This window comes from Alligator mississippiensis, chromosome 2 (genome assembly GCF_030867095.1).
Source record: "Alligator mississippiensis isolate rAllMis1 chromosome 2, rAllMis1, whole genome shotgun sequence".
NCBI lineage: Eukaryota > Metazoa > Chordata > Crocodylia > Alligatoridae > Alligator > Alligator mississippiensis.
The window spans coordinates 178,872,116-178,889,253 of NC_081825.1; the positions used below are offsets into that span (position 1 = coordinate 178,872,116).

The 17,138-nt window shown below is 46.3% G+C and overlaps 1 protein-coding gene across 1 annotated transcript in view; it reads right to left on the reverse strand.

Moving 5' to 3' along the window:
- Window positions 1-16,324, reverse strand: part of LOC102563927 (acyl-CoA (8-3)-desaturase) — a 30,772-nt gene extending 14,448 nt beyond the window's left edge. The window contains exons 1-3 of the mRNA XM_006274890.4: window positions 16,014-16,324; window positions 7,230-7,340; window positions 6,626-6,823 (exon numbers count right to left, since the gene is read on the reverse strand). Coding sequence (XP_006274952.1) covers window positions 6,626-6,823; window positions 7,230-7,340; window positions 16,014-16,241 — 537 coding nt within the window. The 5' untranslated portion in view covers window positions 16,242-16,324. The remainder of the gene's footprint in view (window positions 1-6,625; window positions 6,824-7,229; window positions 7,341-16,013) is intronic.
- Between the last annotated feature and the right edge of the window lie 814 nt (window positions 16,325-17,138).

Consider the following 17,138-nt stretch of genomic DNA (forward strand, 5'->3'; position numbering starts at 1 on the left):
ACTGAGGCAGAAGGTTTGAGAGGTTCCAGATGGTTTCTGGATTATCAGACAGAACAAAAGAATATCAGTAAGTATCCTTGTCTTTGCCATGCAAGAATCTGGAGATGATATTCTACATGCCCTTCACCTCTCTGTGGAGAAGAAGAAAGACACTTTTGATGCATATTTTATAGACAGTCCAAATGTTATATATGAAATGGCCACATTTAATAGGAGAGCCCAGGAACCAAGGGTTTTATCACTAAGGTCCACACAGGGACTGTCTACACAAGATGCTTTACTGCATATTAGAGCTAATCTGCACAGCAAGCATCTACATCTGCACATGCAGATGCTTACTGTGCAGTAATTAATTCTAATCATGAGTAAATTTCCTACCTGCAAATGCAAGTAGCAAATTTACTCATGATTAGTAACTGAACAGTAGCACACATGTAGATGCCTAACATGTGCTCCCAGTCAGCTTCCTGCCCCGAGGAGCTGCCTGCTGCTAGGTCAGGCTCTGCCACTGGATCCCAGGCAGGGACAATGTCCCCCTGCCCTGCCAGCAGGGAGCTCACAGCTCCCATTCTGTAGTTGCAGGGCTGGGGCTGAAAGGTTCTTATCTCCCAACATCAGCTCTGCAGTCCTGGGGCCAGCACTGGGAGATCCTTCTCCCCCAGTGCCAGCTCTGTGGTCATGGGGCTGGCACTGGGAGATCCTTTAACCACGTAGCCCAAGCCCCATGGTTGCAGGATCTAGGCTGGGAGATCTCCACAATCATGGAGCAGAGGCTGGGAGCTCCCTAACTGCCAGGGCTGGGGGACTTTTTCCACGCCTGGGCTATGGTGGCGGAGCCTGCCCCAGCAACAGCCAGCTCCCTGGGGGCAGGGAGCAATGTTCCAGCCCCTGCCAAGAGACAGCTGTCTCCTGGACTATCAACCAGAGGGAACCTAGAGCTCCCCCTAGCTGCTGCAGGGACCCATTGCAGGGCTGCTGGGAGTGGAAGCGGTTTGCCACTAGGAGCAGCAAATCTGCTCCCACGTGCTTGCATGTGTAGATGTGTGCCTGAAAGAGTTTACTCTCGAGTAGTTTACTTAAGAGAAAACTGCTTCCAGATTATTTGCACATGCAGACATGCCCACTATGGCTGAAAGCTGCTATTATGCAGTTCTGAAAGAACTCATGATAAACAAAACTATTGTAGGCACCAGAGACACCAGCTTATCAGTACAACTGCAGTTGGATCCAGAACTCACACTCACAAAAGCTTTAACGAAAGTTAAGATGAGAGAAGCAATAAAGATACAACATGAATGAATTCCATGACTGGTACATTAGACATGTACAGAAAACTATATCAGATAAATGGATACAGTCCATGTGCATCACATGCATAGTGAGTGGAAGTGGGAGGGCTACACCCCACTTGCCCCATTACTGGATCCACAACTAGTTGGACTTTTTAATTCAAAATAGATACTGGAGCTGTAGTTACTGCAATGACTACAAAAGAGTACAATTGATCCTGGGATGGATAGCTGCAGATAGCAGATAAAATTCTGCAAGGGGTGACTAATACTAGAAGTTTGTAGCCAGTTCAAGGGAAAATTGGAGAAAAAAGAAAATTCTGTAACAGCCTAACTACATGGTGCAAGAGTGTGCAAGAGTTAAAAGTTCTCCCACTGGATGTGGTACTTCCAGTTAGGGTAAAAATAGTTAAGCTAAACCTCCAAAAAAAGGAGCTTGTGAAAAGAAGGCTTCACTGACTGCTGAATGACCTGATAATAAAGGTAAAAAAATAAAAACACACTTAATGATCAAAGAAGCTGATCCAAAGAAGGGAGTAGCAAAAGCTGTAGCTGGATGACTTGAGAAGTAATGTTAAAAGTAAGAGATGTTAATAAGGCAAAAATAAAAAGAACCAAATTTGGCAAAAGAGACAAGTACAAATAGACATCTTGATAAAAAGACAGTTAAACAGTGGCACAATACTAGGGCACTGCAAGTACAGATTCTGCAAGACTTGTTTTTCATAGTGACCCGGGGGGGGGGGGGAGGGGGGGTACCTGAAAAAGGCAAGTTTCACTAAGTTGGGCTGATAGTTAAATAGCCCAGCTGGTATACTGCCCAAGTGACAGTAACCCTGTCTGATCTTCCATATCCAAACACAAATTTGAGTCACTCTTTCTTCATTGCCCCAGGAGACTATCTGCAGACAGCAGCATCTTAGAGCAAACAAATGCAAACAGCATGAACACTGAGAGTGACAATGAGCAAGAGGTCACCTGAACATCCCCATGCCTCAGACCAAAGCTGGGATTGCTAGCAGCACAAGGGCCAGGTCTAACAGAGAAAATGAATTCAATTAACAACAAAAGAGAAACCATACAAGAAATGTGTACTCGTGTTTTCACAGGTCTGAGGAAGTTTTGATGATGTTTCCCATATGATTATCATTTACATGCTGTTTTGAGATGCTTCCCACAATCTGGTCTCACTTTAAATGAGAAATATAAATGTGGGAAGGCAGAGATAATGTGTTAGGCATAACATTAGCCAAAAATGAAAGTCAGTCAGACCTGGACAAAGTAAAGGCATTACATGCCTTACCTGGGCTCAAAGACCTTCCTGTCATAAAATGATTATTGGATATGGATGGGGACCTAACTAAATTGTGGCAGACATGTGCTACGCAGCAGCTCCTTTAATATTGCTCCTTTTGCTGCCCACCCCCTGTCCTTCCACTGACTGGCAGAAGGGCCCTGGCAGCCCTGCCACTCACCACTGATCAGCTGGGAGGCAAAAACCACAGCACATTTAAAACCATGGTTTTTGCCTCCTGACCAATCAGCAGTGAGCAATGCAGCTGCCAGGGCCCCTCAGCCAATCAGTGGCAGGGCTGGGGACAGAATATGCAGCAAGAAGATAAACATTAAAGGAGCCGCTGTGCAGTGCACTTCCATCACAATTTAGGTAGGTCCCTATATATGGCCAAACAGTTAGGAAAATTTTTACCAAACTTAGCCCAGCTAGCAAAACTATTTCCTTAATTTCCTTAATAGACTCAATATGTGTGTAGCATGAACTGATCAAATGTAGCTGATGTTAACATAGAGCATAATAGTAGTGAACTGTAACCATGTTAGTCTTGTCCTGTAAGTAACTTGAAAACTCCATTTTGTATTCTTTTGCTTGACATAAGTGAATGAACTCTGCATGTCCCTTATGTATGAGTATATGTGAAAGGGTGAATGGTGAGAGAATGGCATAGAGACAGGAAAAGAAGATTTAACTGTGTTTGTAAGCAACAAGGCACCAAACGTGTAAGTTACCAGTCAGTAAACTAATTAAAAGATGGCTGAAGAATCCCTTTGAGGCCTAGGGCACAAAGGAGATAACGAGGAGAAGGAATGCACACATCCTGCCAGATGGACAGCAAGGACACTCCAAGGCTGAGATACCAACTTTTATAACCGAACTGACCTTGGGCTGTGATGAGTAGAAGATGGATGAGAAACAATTGCAAAAACAGAAAATGGGTATGAAAAAACGCCAAAGTGCTAAACAAAGGATGTCAATCCCAATAAAAGAAGATTCTGGAATATACCAGCCTGGGTGAGTCTCTCTCAACTGCTGCTTTTTCGGAGCACAGACATGTCTGTTCACCCCGCTCCAGCCTGCTACCTGCATCTTCTCTCAATAGGCCTGGGCCAGCCACCCAGTACTTCTATTGAACAACTGCTGCTGGTAGCTATAATATCTGAATGGAATGGTTGTTTTGTGTTTGTGTTTGTCCAAGTGTAATGATGTGTAGGATGATGTGTGTGTATCTGTGTGAGTGGTGTGTCTGAACCTCTAGGTCTAATTCATATCATCAATAAACACAGCATTTTGCCTTATCCCCCTTTATAAGGTCTTGCTCTTGATTTGATAAATTGGTAATTCAAAATAACATGTGGGTCTGAGGGAGTGAACAACAAAAAGTGTTCAATACAGTCAAGAAACTACTAGCCTCACTGCCTGTTTTGGCACAGTATTCAGTAAGCTCCCCAACAGTACTAAAACAGATGCATCTTCATATGCTCTAGGAGCAGAGCTCATTCTTACATAGCCAGAAGGACACCAGAGTCCTGCTGCATTTATATTAAGATGTCTTACAAACACTGAGCAGTGCTATACTTAAGTAGAAAAAGAAGCTTGGCAATTAGCTGGGCCTGTGAATTACTTAGTTCTTACTTGCTGGGCCTAAAAATTAAAAACAGGTGACAAAATCCTGGTGGCATCATTGTCCTTCCACCCACGGTTTAGACATTTCAACTACAACATTTGCGATTTTCATTCAACATTGAACATATCATATTTTCTCACATACACACACTCCAGAATAAAAAATAAACCTTGGTTTTGAAAGGCCAAATAGAGAAGAAAAGATCTTTTCTTGCAATAAGTAATTGAGTAGCATCACCTAGGAAGCTGAGCCTGCTCATTGTTCTGCTTGCTATGAGTCATGTGCAGATGTCACTTTTGTGGAGTAACCAGCAGAAATTTTTCTTACCATACATCTCATATATAATTCACACTAATATGTCCAGCATCTTGTTTGGGGGCGGGAGGGGGATCTGTGTGTTGTTTGCAAGAAAATACAGTATACCAGGAAAAATGCTCGTAACTTCAGACACTCTATCCAGAGCATCATTTAGGCAGCCACCAACTTTAAAGGAAAACCACAGAATCATAGAAAATTAAGATTCGGAGGGACCTCAAAAGGTCATCTAGTCCAAATCCCTGCTCAAAACAGGACTGTCCCCAATTAGGTCATCCCAGCCAAAGATTTGTCTAGCTGGGTTCTGAAAACCTCCAAGGATGGAGCTTCCACCACTTCTCTGGGTAACCTGTTCCAGTGTTTTACTACCCTCCTAGTAAGAATTTTTTTCCTAATGTCTAACCTAAACTTCCCTCACTGCAACTTGAGACCAATATTCCTTGTTCTGTTATCTGACACCACTGAGAACAGTCTGGTTCCATCTTCTTTCAAACCCACCTTCAAGTAGTTGAAGGCTGCTATTAAAGCCCTCCTCAATCTTCTCTTCTCTAGACTAAATAAGCCCAGTACCCTCAGTCTTTCCTCATAAGTCATGTGCCTCAGCCCCATCACCATTTTTGCTGCCCTCCACTAGACTCTCTTCAAATTTCCCACATCCTTTCTGTAGCGGGGGCCCGAAACTGAACACAGTACTCCAGGTGTGGCCTCACCAGTGCTGAATAGAAGGGAATAATCACTTCCTTTGGCCTACTGTCAACACACCTATCAATGCAGTCAGTATGCCATTAGCCTTCTTGGTAGCAAGGACACACTACTTGCTCATATTCAGTTTGCTGTCCACTGCAACAAGGTCCTTTTCTGCAGAGCTGCTGCCCAGCCAGTCAGCCCCCAGCCTGTACTGGTGCATGGGATTGATCCATCCTAAGTGCAGGACTGTGCATATATTCTTGCTGAACTTCACAAAATTTCTTTTGGTCCAATCCTCCAATTTGTCTAAGTCACTCTGAATCCTAGCCCTACCCTACACCATATCTACTATGCACCCCAGCTTGGTGTCATCTGCAAACTTGCTGAGTGTGCACTCTATGCCATCTTCCAGGTCACTGATGAAGACATTGAACAAAACCTCTCCAGCACCAACTTCTGGGGCACTCCACTTGATACCAGCTGCCAAACAGACATTGAGCCACTTATTACTACTCTCTGAGCCCAATGCTCCAACCAGTTTTCTATCCACCTTACAGTCCATTCATCCAGCCCATACTACCTTAGCTTGGCTGCGAGAATGCTGTGGGAGATTGTATCAAAAGCCTTACTAAAATCAAGGTACACCACATCCACCAGTCTCTCTGCATCCACAGAGCCAGTCACCTCATCATGGAAGGCAATCACGTTGGTCAAGCATGATTTTCCCGTTGGTGAATCCATGCTGACTGCTCCTAATCACCTTTTTCTCCTCCAAGTGCTTAGAAATGGATTCCTTGAGGATCTGCTCCATGATTTTTCCAGGGACTGAGGTGAGGCTGACTGGTCTGCAGCAGGGAGTGCCAGCCATGGGTGGGGGGGCGAGGGGCCGCTTTTCCCTGCACTCAGTAGCAGCTTCTTCCCTGCTGGTGAGCAGGGGGTCAGGGCTGTGCGCTTCCCCCCTCCCACCCCCACCTGTACTGTGGGGCTGGGGGCCACTGGGCGTGAGCGGGCATGGAAGCCAGCAGGAGCACAGCACCCGCACCATTGTCCCAGGGCCAGTGCTGGCGGGGCCCAGGCCAGCTCCCTGCTCTCCCTGCTGGTGCAGCCCAGCCCAGCTCCACAGATCCCTGCCAGCCTGTGCCCTGCTCTGGGCCCCACCAGTGCTGGCCCTGGGACATTGGTCCCAAGATGGTGACCTGGGGGCAGGCACCTCTCAAGGGGTGGGGCTACCCATGCAACCCTCAACAGCTTGCCAAAACTGGGTAAGTGGCCCTCTGCCCAAAATAATTGCCCGCCCCTGGTCTAGGGAGAGGAAACTACAGGGAAAATACCTGGAATTATACCACATACTGGTCTCACGCACGCTGAAGAATGGAATAGCCCATAACTGTGGTGGTGATTTGCATAAATTACCTGGGCAGTAACAAACAGTGCCATACCAATGAGGAAAGGCACTAAGGATGAGCCAAAGTACCACACAGTGAGCCAGGAAGCGGCATCCAGTACAAGGATGTGCAGGAAAACCAGGAAGAAAAAGAAGTAATTAGGCTTCAGGAGTCCCATCCTCTCAACAGTGGCACGTAGCTCATGGAAGTCCTCCACCAGCAGTTTCTGTTGAGACATACAAAATTACTGCACTGTCTGTGCACAGAGCATCCTTCAGAGCCACAAGAGATATTCTACTGCCTTGCTTCTCCTCCTGCATAGTTCATTGTAGCAGAGAGGGTACAGAATTGTTAACAGCCATTGGTATACATGAGGGTATATGTTAGTGAGGAGTTGAGTGGGGTCTCAGTGACATAGAATGAGCCGTGTAAACCACTTGCAACTCCATGTGAAGTGTATGTGATTCCAAGATCTTTTCATGTATTACCAGCCTGGATGAGCACCTCAGCACTCCCATCTGTGATGCAATGCTGAATGCACAGTATATTGGAGATTGCAGCTGCTGGTCCATAATTTTTTTCCCCCATAGGAGCCCATATCCCATTTCACATCTGGTTCTCCAGGCACTCACATTTTTGCTGGGCTCAGAGGTAGGTTGATCTGGTGCTAACTCTCCAATCTGTAGTGGTTTCAAGTATTTTTTCACGAGCTCCTTATCTTTGTGGAAGGCAACAAAGGCATCCTGAGAAAGACAGAAGGGCCTGGGGTGAGAAAGGAAGACACAGGCCAGATCCTATGCTGCTCAGTGCTTCAGACAAATGAGTCCTAGCCCCTTCAATGCTGATACTACAGTTACTCTTTACTTCCACTGCTCTGTGTGGCCCTTTACTAGTGACTGTCACCTATGTCATTACACTGAAAGCCACTCCTCTAAGATACTAACAAATCCTCCTCGTAAACAAGACAACTAATGAGAAGGTCGTTGCAGTAACTGAGACAGAAGATGATCATCAACACAGAATATAGGCGACTGTTGGGCCATACAGGGAGGCACATGTCCCGCCTGAGATTGGCCGCTGCTGATGCCAACGCTGGCTTCTGCAGGTAGTCACTGCTCACCACCCCACCGTCACCGCTGCCGGCTTCTGCAGGCAGTCACTGCTCACCACCTCCCCTCCCCGCCTCCTGCCGCCAGCTTCTGTGGGTGGTCGCTGCTCACCAACCCACCACCAACACTGCTGACACTGCTGCCCACAAACTGTGCCCCCAAAGTCTCAGGAGGGACCAGTCACCCATGATGCAGAATCTCCATAGCAGTGTGGATTGTGGAGATCCCTCTCCAAACACTTCATAATTCCAGCTCTGCCTATAGCAGGCACTTGACACCTGAGTTTTTGAAGAGCATGTGCTAATGGAACTTTCCACTGGGACAGAGAAGGAGTTCTTCTACTGCTACTGTGTATCCAGATACTAAAGCAGAACTAGCACCCATTACCAACTGCAAGTGGCTGGAAGATGGCATCTGGTTCAGGCTGCCACAGACCCACCCACTGGGCACATCCATGCAAGATGCTTATTGTGCATTAGCCTAAAAACACTGTGCAGTAATGTGGTGGTTAAAAAACATGCTAATAGCTTACTGCACAGTGTTATTAGGCTAACACATAGTAAGTGTCAAGAAAAAGCCATGCACCAGTGCTACTGTGCAGTAACTCTAGTGACTGAACATTTTAAGTAAGTACTAAACAAAATGCACAGTATATAAGGTGCATTAATGAATGTGTGGGCCCACTGTAATACACATTCATCATGACCTCTTAGCTGAAACTCCTGCTACTCTTCTGGACCACTCTGAAAAAAAGCTTCTACCAGTATAACATAGCCTCATGGTTAGCAAGACAAGTTTCATTGAACAGATTACCTGGGTGATCCTTTCTCTGTTGAATGCAGAATCCAAGATTTATTCCTGATGTTCTATTCCCTGCTCAAGACCAAACCTAGCAACATGAGAAGCACGTCCTAATCTTTGCCTTCTCCTCTCTCTCTCGCACATATATTTAGCAACCATTGATCTTTCTGGATCATGGTGTATGCATGAGAGGTCACCCAGACCTTTGATGCATATGCCTAGACAGGAGTTTTTGGAGGAGCGGAGGCTGCCCAGACCTTCCATCACCTCTTTAGGCCAATGAGACAGAATCCAAAGGCCATTTGGGTCCAGACATTTGGTGCCTCTATGGCTCAATCATCTAGTTTGAGGATATTCAACCCTTAGCCCATGGAACCATGTCATTAAGGTCTACGAGGCCCCCAATGAGTCCAGAAATTAATACTGCCACAATTTCTACACTGCTAAATTTCCAAGCCCTAGTGGCCAAGTGACATGACCCTGTGCATAAGGCACAGCCTGGCACAGGATACAATCCAGTTTGTGGAGCTGAAGCCAAATTGTGGATCTGGGGCTAGTGTTAGGCCAGCTCTGTGTATCAGGTCAGGTCATGGCCCCATGTGCTGGATCTGACCCATAGACCAGATCTGGCCCACAGACTGACCCTGCACCACTCATCCAGCCTGCAGAGCCAAAAGGTTGGGCACCACTGACCTAGCTTGATCACCTGCATACCAGAGATCATAGAACACAATTCCTGCATCTACCTATAACTTGAACCACCCAGTATTAATATGAAGACCTGAGGGGACCAAGATCCCTTTTATATAAGGCCTTGTTACACATTAATTTTAGGAGGCTCCTGGAATTTTTAATCTCTTGTCCAAACATTAACATCTGAAACTAATGTTAAGCACCATTTGGATGGCTTAACATTATGCTATTTCAGAGCAGACTTATTTCTGATCTGTGTTACCTAGCTCATGATTCATTCATGTGTGGCCAACTCCCCACAGATGAGCCACCCAAGTTGCATTCCTCCAGCATCCTGGGATGCAGTGTCTCCTCCCTACCCTCCCGTTCTATGTGGACAAACTTTCCACTCCCTCAACTATACTTCCCAGCAGGTGGTTTTGGTTCCAATCCATCTCCCCCTCCTGCCCCTATGTGTGTGACCTTTCCACCCCCCGGGGTTCAACCCTGTGAAACAGCATACAGAGCACATGCCAACTAGTCAGGTCTCAGGGCACAGACAGGTCCAGGAGGGGGGTCCAGGGGGTTGGGGGAGGGGAACAAGGTAGGGGCCAGATCAGGTTCCCATGAGCTGGGGTTTCCTTCCTGGGACAGGGGCAGTATCTCCCCCAAAAGTGCCTTCTCTAACCACTTCCACCTACCAGCCACCCCAGGGAAGCACAATCAGCACCTCCCATTCCCCCCATCCCAAATACCAATTTATTAAGACATGAGACCTTCTTTAACTTACCTCTTTATTTCTTTTTAACCTTTTCTTAACCTTTTTTTGATCCTTCAGTGGCTGACTTGCTTTACTTCACCACCCTTCCCCCATCCCCATTTCCTTTCTATCTCCCATTTCATTACCCACCCCCATCCCATTAACTCTCTGCCTCCCAGCTTCAAATTCCTGCCCCCGTCCCACCCCGAACCATCTCTCTCATGCTCCCACAAAGAGCAGGGGAACAATCCTGCCTTGGCTCACCAGCCCTCTAGTGGAAAGTCACAGCTGTGCAGATGGGGGAAAGTCAGAGGTTTTTAGCCTTAAGGTGCAGCTGCTTTGAACACCAATCAACATTTGAGCCTCTCAAAGAAGAACATGTAACAAGGCCTTTAGTCCAGTCAGTAATTACCTACATTGGAAAAAGTTGTACCTGTTTCCATTCTGACTAACTAACTTCAGTCTCTGGTGACTGAATCATTTAATGCCTTGAGAGTCCTCAGTCAGCAGAAAATTTCTCTATAAATTGGCACTTGTGCATTGTGATCAAGCCATCCCTTAATCTTCTTTTAGTCCAATTAAATGGCTTGGGCTTTTTAGTCTCTTACTCTGAAGAAGTTTTCTTAGACAGTAAATAGTGATTCTCTGAACCTTTTTTCAGTTTAGTTCATTTCCTCATGCTGTGCCCATTCCTCAGCATATGTGTAATTTACAGATAAAATACCCATCCCTTTAAAATGCAGAAACAAAACAATTGAATGAGACAGTGCAAAAGTGCAATACATGCATGTTGCCCTATAGAGTGTTCTGAAATCTCATATCAGCCCACGCCCTGGGAGGACACTGGAGGGAGCAGCTTCTATATTGTTGCCTCTTCAAGAAGAACAGCCTTATAATTTGTGCCGCCTACTCTAACGAGTGTTTGCTTGCTTTTAAAATAATGGTTTCTAACAACACATCTGTTTGAAAGCAACTTTCAGAGTCAGTTCCAGTGTAGAAAGTTATTTCACATCCAGAAGGAAATCCTACATCTTCGGCCCAAGTTCATGTTATAGTTTAGGCAAGGTTAAGAAGAAAGTACAGCTATTTCTATACTTTGACTGAAGAAGAAAAGAAAAGAGTGCAAGGTAGCAGGTACCACCACCACTGTTTAGGCTAGCCATCTCACTGGTGATTGTGAGACTGACAGTCTGGAGAAGATAGAGGTTGTTATTGGGGGTGGAGTGATCATAAAGTCCTGGTCTTCTCCATCCATTGGAGACGACTAAAGGGACAATGATACACATGAAACAGCCCCTGCACATAAGGCAGGTTGCAATCCACACTCTCTCCCTCACACTACAAGAGTAATTTTGGTGCAATTGTTAGACCACGGTAGTCAATGGACCCCCAGGAGTACTCGGAAAGGGGCTATGGGGAACATGCGGGTGGGCAGGTATGGATTACTTGGATTCAAGTACAAGGGAAGTAAGCAAGGGAAGGAGATGGCTGCTGCAGATCTGGCTCCAGCTCTTCCCCCAACCCAGGGTTGGAGCAGCAGCTGCTGCCTGGCCCACCCTCTGCCTCTGCACTTTTTCTCCCTCCTACAGCCTTTGCTCCCGCCCCACCTGCCTTCCACCTCTCCCCCGGCACAGCCTCTGCCCCCCCACCTGCCCTCCCCGCCCCTCTTTGCTCTGCCTGCCAGACCCAAAGTGAGGACAAGAGGCTGGGGAACAGAGGCTGCAGAGTGGAGAGTGACTGGGGGCGGGCAGCAAAGGGGGCAGGCAGTGTGGAGAAGGCAGGTGCCATTGGTAAAGCATGGGGGGCGGTAGGCAGCAGGGTGGCAAGTGGTGGGGGGCTTGTGGCAGGGGGTAAGGTGTGGAGGAAAATGGTCAAGCTGCTTGACTCCCCTACCGCCTGCCCCAGCCACTGACTCTTCCACAATCTGACCTCACACTGCCTTCCCCTCCCACCCACTGACCAACAGCCCCTCCCACCACCCACCCCCTCCTGCCTCCCCTACCACCTTCCCCCAACTCTTGTCCCTCTACTGCCTCCCAAGCTTTCCCCACTGCCTGCTGAATGTAAGACAACCCTCCAATAATTAGATTCCATGCAAGTAAAATTATAACAGGTTTATAAATATTCTATGTATAGAATCTAATTTTGGGGGGGTTGTCTTAAATTCATAGTCAACTTGAATTCAGGTAAATATGGTATTATTGTATTGCAATTGTGTTCAGGACCTCCATAGCACCAGGTCCCTCTCTACAAGGCACTGTACAAACACAGAACTAAAAGACTTGTTGGCTTTTATTCCTCTCAAAATAAGATCTATCTTAGCTGGAAAGAAAGGTAGGGAGAAAGTTGCACATGCCTCTCTTTGTACTGAAAGGCCTAGGTCATCAGATATAGAAAGTTAAAAAATTCTTGTATAGCTTAATTGTCATAAAGATACCTAGGTGTAGCAGGTGATGAACATGGTAACTTTCAGTGAAACGTTGTTTGTAGAAGAAAACTAATCTTTCATCTATTTGTTTCACGGAAAGGGATCTAGCCAGAAGCTGCAATTTCTAGGTATAGTTCCACAATAGGAACTGGTCAGTGAACAAGTCTCTTCCTGGCTATTTGGGACAAAAGATAATTGAATTTTAAAGATCTTGCAGGCTACTTGTATTACAGTAGAACCAGAAGGAACTCAGAGTGGAAGCCCCATTCGCAATGGAGTTCATACAGTCTCTCTTTCATCTTCCATCAGGTGACAGTACTAGCTCCAGTGATTTTATTACTGGGCAGTTCTGGTTTATAAAATACCACCTTCAATGTCCCAGAAATGAGGATTCAAGCATGGAGGGAAGAAGACTGAATGCTCCAGGAATCCCAGTGTCCATGCTTTTTGCCATGGGCAACTGGTGCCTTCTGAGTCAGAGGGGCACTTGCCCCCCCCCCCCACAGACACTAGTTAGAAACTGGTGAGAAGGTCCTCCCATGGCCAAATGCACCGAATGGGGGAGGGAGTCCCCCCGCCAGTCATGCATGCTGACCTGGAAGTGCCAGCAGCATGCCTGAAAGGGCCAGGGGCATGCCTGGAAGTACCAGCAGTGCTTCTCTTGGTGCCCCACTCCCCAGCCAGCATTCTCAGGGGGGACAACAGTGTTCCCACCTGCCCCCCTGCCCGTTGCCTAAGCAGGGAATGATGACTGTCAGAGGGTGCACCACCACTCTCAGGGGGTGCACGTGCATCCCCTATGTGTTGCCACTGCTTTTTGCTTATTCAGTATGAAAAGTGGCCTTCCAAAAGAGAAGTAGAGAGTGTTTCCATATAATTTTCCACCCACAGAAACTAGGGCTGTGCGAGGCTTTGGACCATGCTTCAGATTTGGAGAAGCTTCAATGTCTGAAGCAACATGTGCAGATCAAAATGCTGGCTTTGTTAGGCTTCCTAAAGCAGTTTGGAGCTTCTGAAGCACTTTGGAAAAGCTTCGGAGCCGCTTCGGAGATCCGGCCATAGGGTATGATGGGGAATCAAAGAAATATCTATAACTTTGTTGTTTTTTGTCTGATTTGGATGGAATTTTTAGGTATGATAGCCTCTGCTGAGAGCATGAAGTCTGCCAAGTCTCACAAAGATCGGTGTAGGGGTTTGGGGGAAACGGCACCTCAAGCTGCTGACTCATATCATAGATGACCCTGTGTGTGTTAAGGTTCAGCAGGCTGAAAACTACAGGGTTGGTGGCCCCTGCTGAGGCAACAAAGCCTGCCAAGTTTTAAGGAGATAAATGCAGAGGTTTGGGGGGAACTGCTCCTCAAGCTGCGGACAAGCAAAACTCATTACATGGCTGTGTGTGTTAAGGCAGAGCAGGATGAAAGCTGCAGGGATGGTAGCCCCTGCTGTGGCCATGATGCCTGCCAGCTGTCGAGGAGATGGGTGCAGGGGGGTTCTGTGGCCCTGCACCTCTAACTGCTGACAGGCAAAACTCATGACATGGGTGCTTGTGCAACTGTGTCTGTCTTGGGGCGGTGGGTGGGGGAGGAGGGGGAACTACTGCAGGCCTGGCTGCTAAGCTACTGTGTTACCAGTTACCAATCAATAATGATTCACTCAGGGACCAGCTCAATACACAGTTCCTAGCTAATGTAACCAGTTAATTAGCAACAATTAACACCTACAAAACCACAGGCTAAGTAGAGAAAAGAATCAATACAGACAATCAACTTCCCCCAGACAGAGACAGTCAGTTGCACAAGCACCCATGGCACGAGTTTTGCCTGTCAGCAGCTAGTGGTGCAGGGCCCCAGAACCCAGAAGCCCTGCACCCATCTCCTCGACAACTGGTAGGCTTCATGGCCACAACAGGGGCTACCATCCCTACAAGTTTTGCCATGCTGTGCCTTAACACAAATAGGGTCACCCATGTCACGAGTTTTGCTTGTCTGCAGCTTGAGGTGCAGTTCCCCCAAACCCCTGCACTTATCTCCTTGAAACTTGGCAGGCTTCATGGCCTCAGCAGGGGCCACCATTCCTGTAGTTTTCAGCCCACTGTGCCTTAACACACACACAGGGTCATCTGTGTCACTAGTTTTGCCTGACAGCAGCTTGAGGTGCAGTTTCCCCCAAACCCATGCACCAATCTTCTTGAAACTTGGCAGACTTTGTGGCCTCACCAGGGGCCACCATCTCTGCAGTTTTCACCCCCACTGTGGTGTAACATATACACGTGACATAAGTTTTGCTTTCAAGAATTTGGGGTCCAGTTCCCCTCGAACCCCTGCACCGTTCTTCTTGAAACTTGGCAGACATCATGCTCTCAGCACAGGCTATCATCTCTGCAAGTTTATTCCAAATCAGACAAAAAACAACAAAGTTATAGATATTCTATTGATTCCCCATTATACCCTATGGCTGGATCTCTGAGGCAGCTCCAAAGCTTCAGAGCTGCTTTGGCCGGATCAAAGCAGGAACCCGCTCCGGAGCTCTGGTCCCCTGGCATCCAAAGTGGCTGGATTGAATAGATGCCTACTTGCATAGGCCTAACAGAAATATAATGCTCAGCTCATTCTTTAAAAAGAGACTCCTGGATGTCAATAACATATGACTGATTAGACACGTCATTTTCCCTGTGAAGTCCCTCTGATACTGAGCAGAGACTGCTTCCATTGCATGAATTAGAGAAGGGATAAATATGAGTGTACAGGATTAAGTCTAGGGAAGTTCACTTCCCCTGCGTCACATGGCACTCCATGCAACTTCTCCTACCAAAAAAACATATCTGTAGGTGTGACAGTCAAGGACAGAAGTCTCTTTGGACAGATGAACTTCCAGGATTCTCTGGCTAAGTGACATTTTGTCACAGTGAGATTAAAAAGCTCTGTCCAGACCCATGACATTATAAGCAAATGACTTCACTGTTATGATAATAAAGCTCATGCATCTTAGACTACAGTTTCAAGACCCTTGTGGCTTTTTCTTTCCAAAAATTTATAGTTAAATCAAAATTCAAGTCTCTTAAATCAAATTTCAAGTCTCCATACTTCATCTTTTTCAGGGACAAGTGGAATTGTATCCCTTTACAGACATCATCTCCTGTCCCCAAGATTAACATCATGAAACTAGTGTCTCTTTAGCAGAGAAATAAAAGTTGTCATAGAAGCAAACTCAAAAAGTCCTAGAGAAATCTCCAACAAATTATTTTTTTTAAATGGAAGATTATGATTATCTGTATAATTTTTCCACATGTCTAGTCCCAAATATCCTCATTACCAGTCCCTAGATCATTTCTACTGTGCTTTCTATGCCTCCTCCCTCATGTGATACTTTGCAATTGGCCTCCTCTTCCTGCTGTCCATCGTGCCCTGACAGGTCTCCAGTTTTGCCCACAAGACCTTGATAGTGCTCCTCTCCTGAAAATCTATCCTAAAAATATTGTCTCATCTCTAGCATCATGTCACTTTCTTTCATTGCTTTTGGTCATCTTGCCAAACTTACTGGCAAATAATGCAGGTACCTCTTCCCAGGTCTTACCATGACATCCTGGCTTTCATTTTGACTGATAACCCACCAGACTGTTATGCTTCCCTCCCTTTCCAGTTCTCACCGTTGCATCTTGCCCTGCATAGTGACTGATAACTTGTCGCCCTCCTGGGTGCCGCAGGTAGAACTTGCTGACATCATAGATCTTCCTATCAATCACCAGCCACCGCTCCTGCCCTGATGTCCCATGGCCCTGGCCAGTATGGATTGCAATCTCCTCCCAAGTAAAAAGTTGCAAAAAATCTAGAATAGGTTCCTCCTGTTCTTCTGTGTCGCCAGATTGTGGAGGCATCCTCACTGTCTGCTGCACATGTAGCACTGAAATTTAGTCTTCCTTGGTCTACTGCTCCACTGCCTGACTGGTGACAGGACCAGTTGCACTCTTTTAGCTCCACATGCTTTGTAGCAATATAATTTAAATTCACAGACACACCCACCACAGATAACTAACAGTACACTGATCGGCACTTTGGCTAGTGAGAAATAGCACTGAAAAGTTTCCTCCTCTTCTAATTAAAGTCTCTTGGACCACATTCCTAAATAAAATCTCTGTTCAGTCTTGTCTTTCCAATGTAGGATTATGTAATAGTTCACAGGGGGCACGTCTACACACTCATTAATGAAGCCTTAGTTACTGAATATTTAGTTTAGTATTTGCCTAATAAAGTACTAACTAAATGTACAGTAACTAGAGTTACTGTGCAGTAGTGCCAGCGCACAGCTATTTTGTGAAGCTTACTATGCATTAGCCTAATAACACTGCCGTAGGCTATTAGCATGGTTTTTGACCAGCCTGCTACTGCACAGTGTTATCAGGTTAATGTGCATCAAGCGTCTCATGTAGACATATCCAGAATGTACGTAGGTATAAATAAAGGGGGAAAATGTACAAAAATCAACTAGGAAGATGTTCTCCCTGTCATTTTTTTAACCAATGACTGTCTAATTCAAAATGCATATGGAGTTCTGAGAGGAAAGGCGGGAACCCAGGACTTTCCCCACCCTGTGGATTGTTTTTTACATTGAGCTACAGAATTATGCTAGCTGCTGCTTGTTCCCCTTATGATCCCTGAATCTAGTGCTTTTTGTTTTCCAGTGGCTCAGTTTCAACCTGAAGGACAGGGGTACCCATCCACCTGCCTATTCCAGAGTCTCATATTCTCTAGGAAAGTCAAAGTTGTTAAGATGC